This window comes from Trachurus trachurus, assembly GCF_905171665.1.
Source record: "Trachurus trachurus genome assembly, chromosome: 21".
Classification (NCBI taxonomy): Eukaryota; Metazoa; Chordata; class Actinopteri; order Carangiformes; family Carangidae; genus Trachurus; species Trachurus trachurus.
Window position 1 is genome coordinate 30890352 of NC_139899.1, and position 20953 is coordinate 30911304.

A 20953-nucleotide genomic window follows, 5' to 3' on the forward strand; every position below is an offset into this window, starting at 1 on the left:
TGATATTTATTCACTTTTGTGAACATGCTCTGAATGCAGAGATGCATTAGAAGTCAAATATATTGTTTTGTTGGTCTCCATTTTGTGCAGTTTGATATTTTTTTATTCACTTCCGTACATGCAGTTGTCATGGTCCTCCTCAGTTTCATTCATGTGCTCTGAAATGCACTTTGCTCAATAAAGAGCAAAATGAGTTTTTAAAGGCTTTAAAAAAAATTATTGGTTTGAATTCTATAAAAGTGGGTCGCGACTTAATGACCATGGGAAAATGTGGAGCCCAGAGTGACACTAGTTGAGAACCCCTGCTTTAGATGTTACACACTTTGGCATCAAGAGGTTCAAATAAGTTACTGTGTGTGTTATTGTGTGTGTGATGCAGAACATGTTCGGGGAGAAGCCTCCGATCCCAGAGTACAAGGTCGCAGCCATCCAGAAGTCTCGCTTCATCCTCCTGCACTACGGCACGTTCAAGGCCGGCTGGGATTGGCTGATTCTGCTGGCGACCTTCTACGTGGCCGTCACCGTGCCGTACAACGTGTGTTTCACGGTGGTGGGGGGGCGGGACGAAGCCAGCAGCAGCAGCAGCAGCAGCAACAATAACAACAGCAGCAGCACGGCCCCACGCAGCCCGCCCAGCGTCAGCGACATCCTGGTGGAGATCCTGTTCATTCTAGGTGAGACACACACACACACACACACACACACACACACACACACACACGATTCCTGTCAGTCGATTTATCATCAATCAAAACTAACCGGTGATCAATACATTACATACAAACAGCTGGGGATCCATGAGTTAGCCACGTCCTGGAGACTCTGATTAACACCTGGAACATGGAGCTGTACTTTATAGACTTAAAGGGATAGTTCAACATTTTTGGCAAATTAGCCCATTGCCATAATCCCTATAGTCATAGCAGTAGGTTCGTTGCCTTTAATTGTCGGTGCAAGCTATTTTTAGAACGGCGGAGCAGAGCCGTGAGCTGCTCAGAGCTACGCTACGGAGGCTCATGGGATTTCTTGGTTTCCCTCATCATCAAACTCATCAAATACACAATCCAACAACACCACAACGCTCTGGTGGACAAGTTGTGAGCTGCACATTCACCACGCTATGAGATAATAACACAACGTTACCACACAGAGTTGTTTTAGAGGGAAATTCATGCAAAACCGCTGATGCACGTTGCCTTCAGGGACAGTTTTTCATCATCAGTCTCTGCATTTGCCTCTCATTTGGTTTTTGTATTTGGTTTATTCATTTATTATTTTATTAGGTTTATGGAGAGTGTACACAGACATTAAACAAAAGAATGTAAAGATGTACGTACTGGATTTAGCAGAGAGCTAATTTCCATCTGTAGTCCATTATATAGAGCACAAATTCAGACGTCCCAGACCCCAATACAATAAAAAATAGTAATATACAACATCTATACAACACAACAATACAGAGATAGACATAGATAGATATTCCACCAGGCTACTTCTGATATAAAGTGTGAGGTAGAGATGTGCTTAGGTAAAGTGCTGGTTTATTTGTTTGTAGTAATTATACTATTGTTGTTAATGAAATGCAAAGATCTCAGCATGAGGTACAGATAACACAAATTAGTAATTAAAAAAAAGTGCATATTTTATTTTAGGAACGGTATCGAAGTAAAAGTAAAAAGTTGCCAGAAACATAAAAAAGCAAAGTAAAGAACAGAAACACATCCCAACACTGTCATAAAGTCGTTTTTAAAGTTCCCTCTGTGTGATTGGTTGACATGTGACTCTGTTGTTGTTGTTGTTGTCCTCTTGCAGACATTGTGCTGAACTTTCGAACCACCTTTGTGAGCACGTCGGGTCAGGTGGTGTACGACGCCCGCTCCATCTGCGTCCACTACGTCACCACCTGGCTCTTTGTCGACCTCATCGCCGCGCTGCCCTTCGACCTGCTCTACGCCTTCAACGTCAGCGTGGTGAGTCTCTGCCCTGTGTGTGTGTGTGTCTGTGTGTGTGTGTCAGGTCATCTCTGCACGTGTGTGTGTTTGTGTGACAGACAGACGGAGTGTGTGCGACTTGCATGGTGACGTGCTGCGTTCATGAGCCACATTAGGAGAGAAGGAGTGCAGTGATGTCACCGGCTCATTGATTAGATCAACATTTCATCCAAACTGTTTCTCATCAGACAAACAGACGATGCTGCTGCTGCTGCTGCTGCTGCTGCTGCTGCTGCTGCTGCTGCAGCTGCTGCAGTCTCATCATGACTCTGTGTTTCATGCTCAGACGTTGAATCAATGGGAAAAAAACAAGAAGAATCAATAAATTAAAAATGCACCTTGAAGGATTGTTTTAAAGGAGACATATTCTGCCCCTTTTCCACAAATTAAAATAGTACCCAGGTGTCTTAAAGACTTGTCTGTGACATGCTTCGGTCCAAATCCCCCAAGGATCAAACATCACAGCTCTCTGTGTTCAGAATGGCTGGTTTCAGTGCCTGTCCCTTTAAATGCAAATGAGCCACTGCTCACCAGGCCACGCCCCCTCTACCTGTACCAGGTAGGGGTGGGATTATGCAAATTTGAAAATTAATGACATCATTGTCAGACAACTGAGGGAACAGCTGGTAAAACCACATGGATTTCAACCTCAGGAGCTGGAAACTTACTGATTTTTTTTGTCATTTCTCACATTTTGGAGGCTGAAAGGCAAAACAAACACCCAAATATATGTTAAAGAGCCTTCAAAAAGTGATAAATTAAAATTAAAGTGATAATTAAAGAGGAACTATGCAGGTCCGGTTGCTTTTCTGCTGGCCATGTGCATTTGTTTCCAATGAAGCCGGTGAGAAATCAATCCATGGAGCGGTGGATAAGGTTATTTATCATCTACCATGTTACCATGTGTATATCTGTGTAGTCTTATCTGTCATGGTTCTCAAAGTGAAGTCCGGGGATCACCAGGGGTCCTTGAGAGGGTTCAAGGGGTCCCCAACTTTTTCTTGAAATTTTACCACTTTTTTTTTCTTTTTTTAGAAATGTGACCACTATTTCTAGATTTTTATTTTTTTAAAACTTTTTTTTGAAATTTTACCAGTTTCTCCTAGAGTTTCTTAAAAACTTTTGAAAATGTTATCACTTTTTTCTAAAAAAAAAAAGTATTTTTTCCAGAATTTTCTCAACAATATTGCCACAAATTCACGCCATTGGCCTTAATTTGAACATATAGATCGACTAAAAAAGTAACGTTCTTCAGTCTCAGAACAAATATTTGTGTGGCGGTGCCGCAGAGACGAGAGCTGGGACACCGGGTCGGAGGCTCTGATCTTACAAGGTTGGTTTTCAGCCAAGAGACGCTCCATTCTCCCTGGAACTAGTTACAAGTCACTGATTTAACCATCACAATTGCTACAAAGCTGTTTAATTAAGGTAAATATGTTGCATAGTTCTTCTTTAAAGAGCCGTCAAAAAGTGATATATGTCTCCTTTAAAGAGGGTTAGGGTCTGTGGTGGTTGTGGTGCTGTGAGGCTGCAGCTGTGTGTGACCAGCTCAGCTGTGTGTGACCAGCTCAGGTGTGTGTCTGTGTGTGTGTCTGTGTGTGTGCAGTACTTCGGCGTGCACCTGTTGAAGACGGTGCGGCTGCTGCGGCTGCTGCGGCTGCTGCAGAAGTTGGAGCGCTACTCCCAGTACAGCGCCGTGGTGCTGACGCTGCTCATGTCCATGTTCGCGCTGCTGGCCCACTGGATGGCCTGCGTCTGGTACTTCATCGGCCGCAAGGAGATCGAGAGCCCCGGCTCCTGGGACATCGGTCAGTATCACACACACACACACACACACACACACACACACACACACACACACACACACACACACACACACACACACACACACACACACACACACACACACACACAAGTACATGTACCCAACTACTGTGTAAATCTGAGGTAGTTCTACTTTATACGTGACTTCAACTTCACTGATTTTATCTAAAAACTCCAGAGTTTTTATTATAGCACATTTGAAATAACCCCTGTTGCCCCGTGTGCTCTACAATATTCAAATTCAACATCATATTATATATATAAAATAAAAATAACAAATAAAAACAAGAAATAAAATCAAATTTAACACAATAAGAAGACACACATATTTTAAAACATTTTAAAAATATATATAAATAAAGGCCAAATTTAGCAGTGACAGCTGTCATCTTATTAAATCTGATGCTCAACCTCACATGTCAAGTTGTTGTGTTAAAGGGATAGTTCAACATTTTGGCAAATTGGCCCATTGCCATAATCCCTATAGTCATAGCAGTAGGTTCGTTACCTTTAATTGTCGGTGCAAGCTGTTTTTAGAACGGCGGAGCAGAGCCGTGAGCTGCTCAGAGCTACGCTACGGAGGCTCATTATGGGATTTCTTGGTTTCCCTTCATCAAACTCATCAAATACACAATCCAACAACTCCACAACGCTCTGGTGGACAAGTTGTGAGCTGCACATTCACCACGCTATGAGATAATAACACAACGTTACCAGACAGAGTTGTTTTAGAGGGAAATGCAGCCGGAACTACATTCCAGACACGACTGCTGCTGAGCGGAGGGATTTCAGAAGAGAAAGTAGTTCAGAGTATTTGCTTCATGTGTCGTAATGTTACATAATGTTACAGTACATGATTATCTCATAGCGTGGTGAATGTGCAGGTCACAACTTGTCCACCAGAGCGTTGTGGAGTTGTTGGATTGTGTATTTGATGAGTTTGATGAGGGACATTGTGTTCACTGAGCAGCTCACGTCTCTGTGTGTGTGTGTGTGTGTGTGTGTGTGTGTGTGTGTGTGTGTGTGTGTGTGTGTGTGTGTGTGTGTGTGGTTTAGAAGTGCAGCAGCTTAATGGCCGAGGAGCTTTTAGTGCTCAGCGTTTGATTTCACTTTAACTTTTTAATTGTTGCTCTAATGCATCGACTGTGGAGACGGAGACGCCACAATTTCATTTCATTCTGGGGCAAATGGAGCAAATCAACAAGGAAAACACACACACACACAAACACACAGATTCAATCAGATGTGGAGCTGCACACGTTTCTATGAAAAACCTTCAGCAGCTGGAAGACGACACATCTCCAGCCTCTGCAGACTGATGGCTGTAATTTTGTTTCCATAACAAGAGTAAACCCCCTCCCCCCCTTCCTCTCAGTTTTACAGCACGACCGATGCTTTTAATAAGATGCAGCCTTTGTTTGATATTCTTCCACAAACGTTACTCAGAGGAGGAGCTCCAGTCCTTGGGGCGACATGAAGCGCGCACACACACACAGGGATCAGCATCAGTACCAGAGCTCCTCTCCCTCCCTCCTGTCTGTCCTTTTTTCCTTCCAGCCACATTAATGCCAGAGTGACAGAAACAAACCGGTCACTCCTCCGTCACGTCGCCTCTCTCTCTCTCAGTTTCCTGTTCAGACACATGACTGAGGAATCGAGCGGAGAACAAAGCAGCGGTCTGACCTTTGTACCGAGACCGCGACCGAGTGTGATTAACAACAACACAGGTCTGAGATCAGCTGACAGACTGATCTGAGGAGCAGCAGCACCACGAACTGTTTCACTGCAAATGGAGTTTATTCGGTTCGATATCTGGATTTGCCCCTGACATTTTCATATATGTCTTTATAAATATTGGACATAAACTCACTACACTTGTCCTGTTTGTCCTCAGGAAGGTGACTGATACACAGAAACAAAAAATCATTATGATGTATATTGGCTGATGGTCTGAGAGCATCAAATCATGAGTCAAACTAAACACAACAAAACATTTCAGGCTTGTATATAAAATATAGATAAATATCTGTTACATTATCAAATATCTATTCAGTGTCCGTCTATAATCAATACATGTTGAAGAGTCAGAGATATCTGTGACTTTCTTATTTCTCTATATCAACTGTCTGTGTTCAGATAGATAGATAGATAGATAGATAGATAGATAGATAGATAGATAGATAGATAGATAGATAGATAGATAGATAGATAGATAGAGACTAAATGTTAATAGTTTATGATCAGTTCTTTCGTAAAGTTCAATAAAAAATAAAGGTCAATTCTCAGGATTTTCAGTTTTATGGAAAAACTTTTTAAAAAGTTTCAGGAAAACCAAACCAAACACCAAATGCAGTCAAATATTTCTTTATAACCTAAAATATACAAATAAAATGGTAATAATATACAAGTAGATCCTGTTTTATATTCATAAAAACACATGCAGTGGTGGTGTTTTGTTTTGTTCTCACTCCGGCTTTTCGGGCCTTTTCTACTTTCCACCACTACTGATCAATAATTCATCGTCGGTGGAGTCGCTTCCTCCCGGATCAGGACACGTACGGCGCGTTGTTGTCGTGACGACCGGAGCTTTTCTACCACGACCTTCCTGCCAGTCACAGATAAAACATAAACATTCTTCATTTATAATGTCCTCGCTGAAAATCATGATGATGATGATGAATGACTTTTATTTCCAATGTGTCTAAAATGAAAAAAGTAAATAACATAATATATAATATATAAAAACAAAAAATAATAATATAAGCATCATCAAATCATCATATGCACAAGTTCGAAAAAAAGAGTGAGAAAAGTAAATTCCCACCTCTTTCTACGCATCAAGGTTTATCTACATATTTATCCATATCAATATACTGTATATAAATACCACATCCATTAAAATATATAAACATATATATATACTACATAAATATCCATATCAACTTATAATATCTCATATGTTTAGCAATTTATTTTTATCCCTCATCTTCCATATCCATATTTAGAAATAGTTTATTATAACCTCTCTTTAAAGGGACAACGAGGAGTTTCAGAAAGCAAAGTGTTTTCTCACTACATTTCCCATGAGCCTCTGCGCTCACGGTGAAATTCTTGGACCGGCACAAGACGGACGAAAGTGAAAACATTTGTCAAGAATGTTTTTATTCATCAAGAATGAAAGTCGGAGGTTGGAAGACGATCAGATACCGTCGTAGTTCCGACCATAAACGGCGATTCGGCGGCGTTATTCCGCTGTCGACCACTAATAATGATAACGAAAAAACGATAAAGACAAAATGAAAATGGACCCATTAACAAGTGGTAACGTAGATTCATCCACATTAATATGAGACTCTTTGATAACCAAAAGCAAACTCCTCGGTGTCCGTTTAAATATATTTATGTCTGTACTTTGCTTTATCTCTTTGCTCCAAAGAAGAAAACCTTCAGCGTTTCTATGAATCTAATCATAAATCCAGTAAAACTGCAGCTGCTCTGAAAATGATCTGATATCTAGGTTTTAAACAGCTTTAAAAACATAATTTTCCTCAAGGACAAGTTTCAGTTCACTCAGCCTAACGTTGTATTTACACACGTTTGTGTTCAAACATGGAAGTAAAGTCAGGTCGTCGGTTCACTTCTCTGTTATTTTACATTTTTCATTTGGTTCGTCTCTTTAAACCTCAGACATCCTGCAAATATGTGAATATCAACTGTTGCATCTGTGGTTTTTAATCTGATGTGATAAAACTGTGGGTTTTTCTTGGGGACTATTTCCAGCGGTGGATTTATACACATTTATTTACAGTATATGCATGTATTTATATGTGTCTCTGGTGTAGATGGACGGCGCCACGGCGGCGGCGGCCTGAGTGATGTGAGCTGCAGCTCGTGTCGGCTCTAATGAAGGAACATGAAACCCAGCGGCTCGTTCATGTGCGTTTAATATTTAATGCTGCTTTAATTGAGGCAGAGGAACGAGCCACACGCAGAGCTCAGAGTTTAGTGTTTAGTGTTTAGAGTTTAGTGTTCGGTGCTGCTGATGGTTTATTGACAGCAACACAGAAGATCCAGCTGCGAAGGACAGTCGGCTTTTTAATGACTATTCACATGTGCTTTACTATGTGAAGGCCGTCAGCCGATTAACACACACACACACACACACACACACACACACTCATACCTGAAAAGACTTATGTCCTCATCTGAAAACAGTTGACCTCCTCGCGGAGTGAAGGATGGCGTCGGCGTCTTTATTTGTCTGAAACGTGATGAGGTCTGTTGTTAGAAACCTGATGGACAGTCACACAAGGTCTCGGTCTCTGCAGTGACCTCTGGGTCGCAGCGCAGCTATAGAACATCTCGCCCAGATACAAACTCTATTGTCCTTGTACTGCGCTACATTATAACTGTAATGGCCCATCAAGGACTCATCACGACTCCGAAGTGGTAAAGCAAAATAAATGTATTCGAACAACAAAAGAAACACTCCCAAGGAGGATGAAGAAGGTATAAACATAATCGCTGGGGGTTAAATCAGCTGTAGACGGTCCAGAGAGGAGGACGGGGGTTCAGGACCAGGGACAGCTCCTCTGCTCCTCTGCTCCTCTGCTCCTCTGCTCCCTCTGCTCCCTCAGCTTCAGTCTCAGCTTCAGCACCACGGACAGAGACAACGGCTCCTCTTCCCTCATGTGGCTCCGTCCAGATGTTTGTTTCCTCTGGACTCAACTTACACATCTGTCCAACAGTCATCGTATAGTAGTGTAGTGATAGTACTGTTATGTTACGGTATAGTACAGTGATAGTACAGGATAGTACAGTTATAGTCCGGTATATCACAGTATAGTACAGAATAGTGCAATGATAGTACAGAAAAGTTCAGTTCTAGCACTGTACAGTAATACGGTAATACAGTATAGTAAATGTTAACACGTTATAATAAGTACACACTATTAAGCATTAATAAATACTGAATTCTTCATTTATAACACATGAATACTTAGTGTATTAGTATGTAGTTTATAAATACAGCTTATCAATGACATTTTTTTTTACTGTATTTATAAACTACATACTAATGAGTATTCATGTGTTATAAATGAAGAATTCAGTATTTATTAATGCTTAACTAATGCTTAACTAATGCCCCCCCCCCCCCCCTTAATGTGAGTATGGGATGGCAGACTGGTTCATGAGCAGTACATCGTAGTAGAGTAATAATGGAGTAATAGTAATAGTAATAGTAGAATCACAGTAGAGGACAGTCAGTTCTGCTCCGTCCACAGTCTTGACCTTTCACTCACTACACACCAGAGTTTATTGTGTGTGTGTGTGTGTGTTTACGCACTGTCCCCATCGGCAGTGACCATGGCAACCAAGGCTGTAGTACAGAGTAGACCCTCTGAGAGAGGAGAGGTGGGGGGGTGGGGGGTCTGAGGACGGAGCAACGGGACCTGAAGCTCACACGTGTTCATGTCTGAGTGTGTTTAACCCTCCTGTTGTCCTCCTGGGTCAAGGAAGGAAGGAAAGAAAGATGGGGGGAAGGAACGGATCAGGCCAAGGAAGGAAGAAGAATTAAGGATGAAGGGAAAGAAGAGAGGAAGGAAGGAAGGAAGGAAGGAAGGAAGGAAGGAAGGAAGGAAGGAAGGAAGGAAGGAGGGAAGGAAGGAAGGGAGGAAGGAAGGAAGGAAGGGAAAAGGGATTGTGGAAATAGGAAGGAAAGAAAGATGGAGAAGGGGGAACAGATCAGGTCAATAGGGTCAAAAAAGAATGAAGTTGAAGTAAGGACAAAGGGAAGGAAGGAAGAGAAAAGGATGGTGGAAAGAAGAAAGGGAGAAAGGAAGGATGGAGGGAAGGAAGGAACAGACTGGGTCAAGGAAGGAAGAAGAAGTAAGGACGTAGGGAAAGAAGGGAGGAAGGGAGGGAAAAGGGATTGTGGAAAGAGGGAAGAGGGAAAGGAAGAAAAGACCCAGTAGGACAACAGGAGGGTTAAAGATGAAACTGTTTGATTTCTTCTTTGAAAAGGAAAATAATCTCATTTGCAGTAAAATCTTGTTCACCAATATGAATCTATCAGGTGATAAAGTCACATTACGTAACTTAGTTTCTCCAAAAAGCCATAGATTCACTGTTGTTGCTCTTTGACTACTTATCATAAGTGCATTTTCTTGTCATTCTAGTTTTCTATAAAGGGATTTCAGCTCAGTCACAAGATTAAAAACAAACCAACACAAGACAAAAAGCAGATAAAACGACAATAAAACAGGAAATAAAGAACAGAAACAGCAGCAGCAGTGTGGATGATGCATTAAAGAAGTTTAAAATATGAAATACTGCACAACAGAGCAGGTTTGTGCTCAGTGACAGTAACAGCCTCACATCGCTGAGGGATAATGGGATTAGTTAAAGGTGAAGAGGTGAAGCAGTGAGAACAGGTGAGCGTCTCATGTTCCCTCCTCTATGTAACTGAATCCAGATCGTTTAGTTGTTGTGTATAAATGAATGTATGAAGCGTCTGAAGCCAGAGATCCATCCATCCATCCGTCCTCATCGTGCTGCAGGACTTCGCTCGCTGCAGTAGCTAGAACAGGTGGATTTCATCTCCAGCTCTTTAATAGAAACATATTAAAAACCAGTTTAATGGCGACTGAAGTGTTATTTAATCACAGGAACCCAGAGCGACTCAATCAGCGACTCCGTAATGAGGAGAGGGGAGCTGTTCGTTTACTCACGCATGAAATCGCTTCGGTGTGTTTCCACCTTTATTATTATGAAGTGTTTCCCTGCAGACAGAGACACAGTCCCTCCTGCACCAAAACTGACTGAATAAACCTTTAGTGTTGGTATTTATGAAGGGTTTGCTGCTTGAATCAGAACTGTTTTATTGCCAAGAGCAGTAAAAGTCAGTTTACAGCACCAGGAACTTGTCTTGGTGTCAGGTGCAAACATAAAGGTACCAAAAATAGGGTTAGAATAAGAATTTAGAGAATTAAGAATTGGTATAGAGGCCGATGCACACCTAAAAAGAATCTTAAAGGGATACGCCAAAAAAAAAATTTCCGTGTCTTGCCTCACTCCCGAGTCCGTGACCAGCAGATAGACACCATCCTTTCCACTGTGCGTGGAGTAACAAGGGAGATAGAGCCGTATCGCCCGTAATTAGCTTAGCTCAAACACTGGAAGTGTATAGGTAGTGTTAGCCTGCCTCCTACCCGAGCCGAAATCATCATTTTAGCTCTAAACTCTGTAAATATATCACTTTATCCACATTTCAAGCATGTTTAGGCGAGAAAGTAGCCGTTTAGATCAGCAGTGTGTCGTTAATTTGTCTAAATACCAGCTGTTTACTATTTTTGCTACTCAAGCTAGCCGTTGTGACCAACGCACTTCCGGTTACTTTCACAAAATAAAACACCCGTTGCCCTTAACATACAGAAAACCATGAGGATAGAATTTGTGCTTTTACTTTGAAACAGGAAGCTATCCTACCCTCGATGTAGCTAGCTTGAACCAAAATAAACCGTCTTTGCTTGAACCCTCCGTTTTGACCGATCTCGTCCCGTTAGCGGCATTTGACCGCTCAAGATGCCTTACCGATCTTTTATAATAAAGTTTTTTGCAAGTCTTTGGACAGTGTGTGAGAGAATTAAGAATTTAAATAAAATCAAATAAAATGGAATGAATTAAAATATTCTAGTGCAAAAGATACGCATATACCATATGCAAAAAATATATATGCATGCATAGCCTATACTATAAATACACATATACTATATAAAAGAATAGAATAAAGGTATATACAAAAAGCTACTAAATAAGTTATTGTGCAAAATTGTGCTTCGTTTCCTCGTCTCCTTGTCCCCTCGTTTCCTCGGGGCGCTGCAGGTTAAGTCGAGCTAATGACAAAGTAATTATGAAACGACTCAGGTGTTAAATCCTCTAATGTTGTTGGTTTAGCTGCTTCACTCAGACTCACAACTCACAGCTCAATTGTCACCGCTGCTTATGTAAGCTGGCAGACTGCTCACACACACACACACACACACACACAGAGAAGGTCAAAGCTCTCCGTCTGAAATGTGTGATGCTGCAGATCAATGGATGGATGGATGGAGGCGTCCATATTGTATTATTCATCCTCCCTGGCCTCCTGCCTCTCTCTTCTTCCTCCTCTGGCTCTGCTGCCACCGGCTCAGCTCAGCTCCACCAAACATCACTCATTTATTCTTCTGCCTTCACTTCCTTTTTCTTATCTCCTCCTTTGTCCACTCCCCTGAGCTCCCTCCCTCCTTCCCTCCTTCCCTTCCTCCCTCCTCTGAAGCCGAGCAGCCATCTTGATTTTCGGTGAACTCCGCTCCTCTGAAACGTCAGGACTTTGTTGCTTCGTCTCTTAATCTCTTAAAGATTCAAGGTCTTGTTGTTTTCTCAAGCTTGAGGAGGAACTTCTTTCATTTCATCACTTTATTTTATTTTATTTTATTTTTTCCTGGTCTGCTCAGTCTGGTGCAGCAGGACTCAGATCCTCCTCCTGAGGAAACACAGTAATAACAAACTATGAAAGGTTCAGGTAACTTTATTATGTTTGTGCCCTGAGGTGGATTCAGGCTGCAGCAGCAGTAGCTGCACAAAATAAGCTCCTTTCACAGTGTCAGACTCACTTTAAACATGGTCATAAAAACATAAAACAATACAAATAAAGATGCAAAAGTTTCTCAAAAATGTAAAATAGATATTAAATGTCAATAAAAACACTAAAAAACAAACTAAGAACTGTGACTAGACAGATAATTATAATAATTCTTTGAATTTGAATCTTTGAGTTGTTGCTCTTTACCTACTGATCAATACCACATTTCTTGTCATTGTTGTTTTCTATAATGTGATTTCAGCTCAGTCACAAGATTAAAAACAAACCAACACAAGACAAAGTTTAGATAAAACAACAATAAAACAGGAAATCAACCACAGAAAGCAACAAAGTGCAGTGACAGATATGTACGTACGTACAGCACAATCTGATCTCAAGTGGCCGTACCAGTAAAATAATAGCATGATAGCCCATAAATAAAAATAACTTTGATAATGAGATGAGATAATAACACAACGTTACCACACAGAGTTGTTTTAGAGGGAAATTCATGTAAAACCACTGATGCGCGTTGCCTTCAGGGACAGTTTTTCATCAAGCAGTCTCTGTATTTCCCTCTAAAACAACTCTGTGTGGTAACGTTGTGTTATTGTGTCATAGCGTGGTGAATGTGCAGGTCACAACTTGTCCACCAGAGCGTTGTGGAGTTGTTGGATTGTGTATTTGATGAGTTTGATGAGGGAAACCAAAAAAATCCCATAATGAGCCTCCGTAGCGTAGCTCTGAGCAGCTCACGGCTCTGCTCCGCCGTTCTAAAAATAGCTTGCACCGACAATTAAAGGTAACGAACCTACTACTATGACTATAGGTATTATATGGCAATGGGGCCAATTTGCCAAAATGTTGAACTATCCCTTTAACACAGGCTCCAAAGAGATCTTATGCAAATTTGCACTTTTCATTTTTTTTTGTGGATGTTGATGATGCCATGTTTGTTTGTGTCTCTGTTCATTTCCTTTCTCTTTCTCTCAGGTTGGCTCCATGAGCTGGCCAAGCGCCTGGGAACGCCGTACTTCCTGGCCCCCCTCTCCACGCTGCTCCCCTCCACCCTCTCCGGCCTCGCCGCCAACGGCACCAGCGGCGGCGTTGGTGTTGGCGGTGTCGGCGGCGGCCAGTGGAACGTGTCGGGGTCGGAGCTCGGCGGTCAGAGCTCCTGGAACTCCAGCCAGTTCTGGAACGGGAACATATCGGGGAGCGGGGCCGTGTCGGGGCCGGGCGGTGGCGCCGGCGCCGGGGGCAACGGGGGCGGGGGCGGGGCCTTCGGCGTGCTGGGCGGCGGCCCCTCGATGCGCAGCAGCTACGTGACGTCCCTGTACTTCGCTCTGAGCAGTTTGACCAGCGTCGGGTTTGGAAACGTGTCGGCGAACACGGACTCGGAGAAGATCTTCTCCATCTGCACCATGTTGATCGGAGGTGAGATGCACACACACACACACACACACACACACACACACACACACACACACACACACACACACACACACACACACACACACACTAAACCACCTGTTGACATCTCATCAGCCTCCTCTACATCGTCGTTTGTTTGTGTGTTTGAAAGTCTGTTCTGATGAATCAATAAATGTTGCTGAGATAAAAAAGAACAAACAGAATCATCAACAACAGAGATAAAGTCCATTTGATGTTAATAAGTGAAGCTTTGATACTTTCACAGTAATGAGCTGCTTTATAATCAGGTGTTTTCAGACCAGGAGGAACAAGAGAACAAAGATTTAGAGGACAAAAAAAGGAAAATCCAAGGCCCTCTTCTTCAATAATAAAAAGCCTTTATTTATACAATGGCTATATTGAATAAAACATTTAAGGGGTTACAGCCCACGCGTTTCGGCAGAAGCCTTCTTCAGGGTGTGACCCTCAGCATGCTGATGCTCCTTATATAGGATGATTGGAATCACCTGGAAAGGTAAGAGGATCATGGGAACATGGGAGAAGGGGGACCATGACCAGTAGCTGGCACCACCAATTGTTCCAAGGAAGGACAGTGCACGCACATCCAAGACAGTGCAGGCAGGTGCAGGACAAAAACTAACAAGAAGAAAAAACAAACGTTTGTTTTTTCTACCACCAATTGTTCAACCATGAAATTCTGAGAAAAAGAAAAAGAGAAACACCATGTCTCTGTAACAATGGAAAGGGATTACAGAAAATGTTGTTACAAAAAAGGAAAAAAGGAAAAGGAAAAAAATTTAAACCTGGATAGGTGGTAGCTTCCATCTGATGAATATAAAAAGTCTCCCTCTGCAACAGTAATTTGAGTCTGTCACCACCTCTAATGTTTTTTTGAATGCTTTCTAGGCCCTCAACCATAAGTGAGCCCGGGTTGCTGTGATGTGCTTCAAACAAATGCTTAGCCATTGGATAATCAAAGTTTGCTTTTCTGAAGAAAGATTTAGAGGACATGATGGAGGAATCTGAAGAAGAGTTAGATCAGAGTCCAGAGCAGGAGGCAGCATCTTCACATGAAGGAGAAATTCACAAAGCTGAAAAAGAGATTTTTTTGTCAAATCTTCATCATCTTTTCTCATCAACATCTGACAATCAGAGCAGAAATGCAAATTAACGGAGGTCTTTCTGCAGCAGCATTAAGGAGGGAAAACTCAGACATTCATAAAGTGTGTGGAGTGACAACTTGTTCCTTCTTGCAAAATAGATTTTGGGTTGAAAATACAATTAAAGGAATAGTTCACCAAAAAATTTAATTCAGTCATTATTGACTCCCCCTCATGCTGATGAATACTCCGGAGTAGTTTTTTATTCCTCAAAGTGCATCTGGAGACCCGGGTGGCCGGTTCATAGTCCAACCAAAAGTTTATATGAGAGTCAACAGGGCCCAACACAAAAACATCCATAAAACTACACAACAACCATTTAATATTCCTCCACACTGCTCGTCCACTGCAATCCAAGTGTCCTGAAGGGAGATAGTCCAGAGTTTACTGGAAACTACCTCATTGAGGCAAGTCCGGTCACATCCATGTGTGTTGCAAATTCAATACAGGACTGTTTAGGCTGTAAAAAATGTCCTAAATGAGGTAGTTTCCAGTAAACTCTGGACTATCTCCCTTCAGGACACTTGGATTGCAGTGGACGAGCAGTGTGGAGGAATATTAAATGGTTGTTGTGTAGTTTTATGGACGTTTTTGTGTCGGGCCCTATTACTCTCATATAAAGTTTTGGTTGGACTATGAACCGGCCTCCCGGGTCTCCAGATGACCTTTGAGGAATAAAAAACTACTCCGGAGTATTCATCAGCATGAGGGGGAGTCACTAATGACTGAATTTCATTTTTTGGTGAACTATTCCTTTAAGCTGCTTTATTATAGAGGTTTAGTAGAGGAGGAGCAAACAGGGAGTTAAGACCACACCAGAGTTAATACAGACTGAGAGCTGCTGTTTAATTAGAAGAGTATAAACTCTTTATTAAACGTTTAAACAGCTGAGAGTCATGAAGTGTTGAGAGTGAACTAAAAAAACAACAATACTTTGTTAGTTTTGATATTTTCTTGTTCACTATAAAAAAAACAAAAAAAACAAAGAGTGACGCTGCTGCTCATTATTTAGATTTAATTAAATCTGGGTTGTGGAGTGGGCGTGTGTTTTTGTATCCTGTTGGTTTTTAATAACCTTTTCCATCCTGGGTGATTTGTGAGTGGTATCAGAGGAGAGCGCTGAGCAGGCAGCGTTAATGTGTCTGAGCTGGACCTCCTCCGTGGAGCTGAGCTGCTCTTCAGCTGTAACTCACTGATATCAGACGGTTTTACACCGGGGGCTTCTTCTTCCAGAGCGGGCGGTGGGTGGTGGGTGGTGGTCAGCAGCCATCCCACAGTAATGTCATTAGTCTGGGTGTCAGTGGCTGTGTTGGTGTCCTGAGGTGTGAACGCTGCTGCTGCTGCTGCTGCTGCTGCTGCTGCTGCTGCTTCAGCAGGTTTTCTGCTTGGACTCCCATTAGATTTAGAGCCGGAGGAGAGAGGAGCAGCTCTGCAGAGTCAGGAGAAAGGAGGGAGGGAACGCCAGGACAAACCAGTCGTCTGCTGGGTCCTGTTTAAAACAAACCAGTAGGGGTTGTGCCAAAAAATCGATTCACATACAGTAAGAATCGCAATTCTCATTTAAAGGACAATCGGGCAATTTCAACTCAGGGGCTGTATTTTCCTAACATTTTAGGTCTAAAAGAAGGAATCTGAAGATTTTCAGTTTAATTGCTCCTGTTTTGCGGTAGTTGTGTCATCGCCACGGCAGCGATAAGTTCCGCTGCTTAGGCCGTTTACATCCCTCAAAGCCGCAATTTTTTTCCACAGACAGCGTCAGATGGAGACTCAAACATGCACCCAGAAGTTTGTTTACTTACTAGAGTTAATAGAGTTGTTGTTTTATTTATCTGTTTTCTATTGCTATATTTTATTTTTTCTTGTTGTTTTTAATCTTCGTGCATTAGTCTCCTTGCTTTTCTTGTTTTACCTCCTGTATATATTGTTCAATCAAAATGTAAAGCACTTTGAACGGCATCTATTTGCTTTGAAAGGTGCTATTGATTGATTGATACTCCTGTGTTTATGACACAAACGGGAGCTTCCCACTGCACCTGAACACACCGAGCGTCAACTTGGGTCTCGACTCCGCCAGACTTTGAATTAGATCTAGTTTTACAAACATGTCGGCTTGATTGAAGTAAATAAACTTCTGGCTGCATGTTTGAGTCGCCATCTGACGCTGTCTGTGGAGAAGCATTGCGGCTTTGAGGGATGTACTGTAACTTGCATCCACTCCCATTCATCGCTGCTGTGGCGATGCGGGGACAGACACAACTACCGCAAAACAGGAGCAATTAACCTGAAAATCTTCAGGTTCCTTCTTTTAGACCTAAAATGTTAGGAAGATACAGCCCCGAGTTGAATTTGCCCAGAATTGTCCTTTAATACGATACAAAATCGATATAAAATGTCCCAAAATCGATTTTAAAAAATTTAAAAATGAAACAAATCTGCTGGCTGTCGGCCTCCATCTCCTTAGAATTTAAAAGGCAGCATGTTTAACTGCACTATTTTAAGAGGCACTTTTAATTTTGTTACTTAAGCAATATGTGATTTTGCTTTTATGCAACAGTTTCAACAATTCCATCTAAGCATGGATAAATGTGAAAAAGACACTTCAGTCATTCTGTCTTGTAAGCAGACTGGAGTAGATCATGAGGATCCTTTAACACCGACAGACTGAAGCAGAAATCATTAGGAATCAGATCGTTTGGAATCTAAAATCCATTTTGAATCGAATCGTAGCCCCAAAAATCAGAATCGAATCGAATTGTGAGATAGTAAAAGATTCCCAGTGGTCCCTCAGACTGGGAGAAGAGCTTCACACCGTCACGTTCCTGTTGTTTGAGGTGGTTTGTTGAGCAGGAATTAAGGATTTCTTTAACACTGGGATTATATTTCTTCAGTGTTGTGTTGTGTTTGTGCACTAATCCCCTGGAGGCGGCGCTTTACACTGGTCTCAGAGCAGCTCAGTCATTTAAAGCCGTTTGCTTCTTAACCTCTGCAGGCTTTATAAAGACGTCCCATAGAGCGTCCTGCTGTGCAAACGAGGCATTATGGGATTTCTCACGAGGGCCAATCCTCGATGAAAAAAAAAAGCCTTTTATTTGTTTTCTTGTTTTTCTGTAACATTCTCTCCTTTTTTTGTTAATACGTCCCTTATTACGACATGACATGCCTAACATACATTGTCTTAGATTTACTCATCCATTTTTTTTTTTTTTTTTTTTATGTATTTATTTATTTATTTATTTTCACTTCATGGGGTGGGGACTCTGTTCTGAGTGTTCCTGTATGTATGTGTTTTATTGTGGAAAAACCTTAATAGACAAAGTTTTAAAGAAAAAAAAGGCCAATCAAGTTGCTGAGTCATCATAAACACACACTCTTACACACAGTCTTTGGTCTGTCCTGCAGCGCTGATGCACGCCGTGGTGTTTGGCAACGTGACGGCCATCATCCAGAGGATGTACTCGCGCCGCTCGCTCTACCACACGCGCACCAAGGACCTGAAGGACTTCATCAGGGTCCACCGGCTGCCCAAGGCCCTGGAGCAGCGCATGCTCGAGTGTTTCCAGACCACCTGGTCGGTCAACAACGGGATCGACGTCAGCGAGGTGAGGACACACCTTCTTAAAGGGATAGTTCAACATTTTGGCAAATTTGCCCATTGCCATAATCCCTATAGTCATAGCAGTAGGTTCATTATCTTTAATTGTCGGTGCAAGCTATTTTTAGAACGGCGGAGGCTCATGGGATTTCTTGGTTTCCCTAATCAAACTCATCAAATACACAATCCAACAACTCCACAACGCTCTGGTGGACAAGTTGTGAGCTGCACATTCACCACGCTATGAGATAATAACACAACGTTACCAGACAGAGTTGTTTTAGAGGGAAATACAGAGACTGCTTGATGAAAAACTGTCCCTGAAGGCAACGCACATCAGCGGTTTTGCATGAATTTCCCTCTAAAACAACTCTGTCTGGTAACGTTGTGTTATTATCTCATAGCGTGGTGAATGTGCAGGTCACAACTTGTCCACCAGAGCGTTGTGGAGTTGTTGGATTGTGTATTTGATGAGTTTGATCAGGGAAACCAAGAAATCCCATGAGCCTCCGTAGCGTAGCTCTGAGCAGCTCACGGCTCTGCTCCGCCGTTCTAAAAATAGCTTGCACCGACAATTAAAGGTAACAAACCTACTGCTATGACTATAGGGATTATGGCAATGGTGTCAATTTGACAAAATGTTGAACTATCCCTTTACGTTACTAGGCATTAAAAGTTTGTTTCACTCAAAATCCAAACCTTGATGGTGTCTCGAAGCTTTAGTTGTCTGTAAAACATCTCCGTGTTCACACATCGCTCCTCTTTCTTCTTCCTCTGTAAAGACGAGTCAGCTCCTCTATGATGAAGGTGTCAGGGACGTTTTCTAACCACAGTCTCTGATTTGCAGCGTTTACAAGAGCTGCTGCTGCACGGGGACAGTGAAGCAGACGTGATAATAAATTCCAGACTGTCATTGAACTCCTCTTTTTTCCATTTTACTCTCTTCTTCAACAGTTTATTAACCGTGCAGTTTCTATCACACAGTATTTATGAGTACGAGTTGTTTACAGCAGTAAGAACACATCTCATTTTGACTCTAGTTTATTTTCCCCACAACTGATTTTAGATGAAACCAACCTGTTCCTTCTGTACCTACACTACCAGTCAAAAGTTTGGACACATATGGAGAGTTATGTAGTAAACACAAAAGTGTTAAACAAAGCAGAGGATGTTTTAGATTTTAGATTTTTGCACACTTTAGATTCAGTCATCAGCTTCATGAGGTCAAATCATCACCTGGAACAGTTTTCTAGTCTTGAAGGAGGTGACAACACTTTGGTTTTCATTAATATTTTTGTGTTTACTGCTTAAAGGGATAGTTCAACATTTTGGCAAATTGGCCCATTGCCATAACCCCTATAGAGTTGTTTTCGAGGTAAATTCATGCAAAACCGCTGATGCACATTGCCTTCAGGGACAGTTTTTCATCAAGCAGTCTCTATATTTCCCTCTAAAACAACTCTGTCTGGTAACGTTGTGTTATTATCTCATAGCGTGGTGAATGTGCAGGTCACAACTTGTCCACTAGAGCGTTGTGGAGTTGTTGGATTGTGTATTTGATGAGTTTGATGAGTTTGATGAGGGAAACCAAGAAATCCCATGAGCCTCCGTAGCGTAGCTCTGAGCAGCTCGCAGCTCTTCTCCGCCATTCTAAAAATAGCTTGCACCGACAATTAAAGGAAACGAACCTACTGCTATTACTATAGGGATTATGGCGATGGGCCAATTTGCCAAAAATGTTGAACTATCCCTTTAACTGCATATGTGTTCCTTCATAGTTTTAGTGTCTTCAGTTTGAATCTACAATGTAGAAAGTGATAAAAACTAAAGAGAGAAGGTGTGTCCAAACGTTTGACTGGTAGTGCACTTCATATCCTATCTCTCTCTCTCCAGCTGTTGAAGGACTTCCCTGACGAGCTGCGGGCCGACATCGCCATGCACCTGAACAAGGAGCTGCTGCAGCTGCCGCTCTTCGAGTCAGCCAGCCGGGGGTGTCTGCGCTCACTGTCCCTCATCATCAAGACGTCGTTCTGCGCCCCGGGCGAGTTCCTCATCCGGCAGGGGGACGCGCTGCAGGCCATCTACTTCGTCTGCTCCGGCTCCATGGAGGTGCTGAAGGACAACACTGTGCTGGCCATCCTGGGTGAGTCAGACTCATTTCCCTGTTTGTTTCCTCAAATTGACCCTTTGTCAAGTCCCATCCTCCACGGTTACTGTTGCTAGGTTGGACAAACAATGGTCATGGAAGGGTTAACTCCCATTGGAAAACCATTGAAAATTGCTTGTAAGGAAAATTTGAATGAACTTATACATCAGAAAAATTGTGTCC

General features: G+C 42.2%; 1 protein-coding gene across 1 annotated transcript in view; it reads left to right on the plus strand.

Moving 5' to 3' along the window:
- kcnh3 (potassium voltage-gated channel, subfamily H (eag-related), member 3) overlaps window positions 1–20953 on the plus strand; it is a gene marked incomplete at its 3' end in the record, with an annotated part of 202757 nt that overhangs the window by 152656 nt on the left and 29148 nt on the right. The window contains exons 5-10 of the mRNA XM_083996055.1: window positions 380–674; window positions 1813–1970; window positions 3598–3799; window positions 13435–13875; window positions 18432–18631; window positions 20518–20767. Of these exons, the coding sequence (XP_083852181.1) occupies window positions 380–674; window positions 1813–1970; window positions 3598–3799; window positions 13435–13875; window positions 18432–18631; window positions 20518–20767 (1546 nt within the window). The remainder of the gene's footprint in view (window positions 1–379; window positions 675–1812; window positions 1971–3597; window positions 3800–13434; window positions 13876–18431; window positions 18632–20517; window positions 20768–20953) is intronic.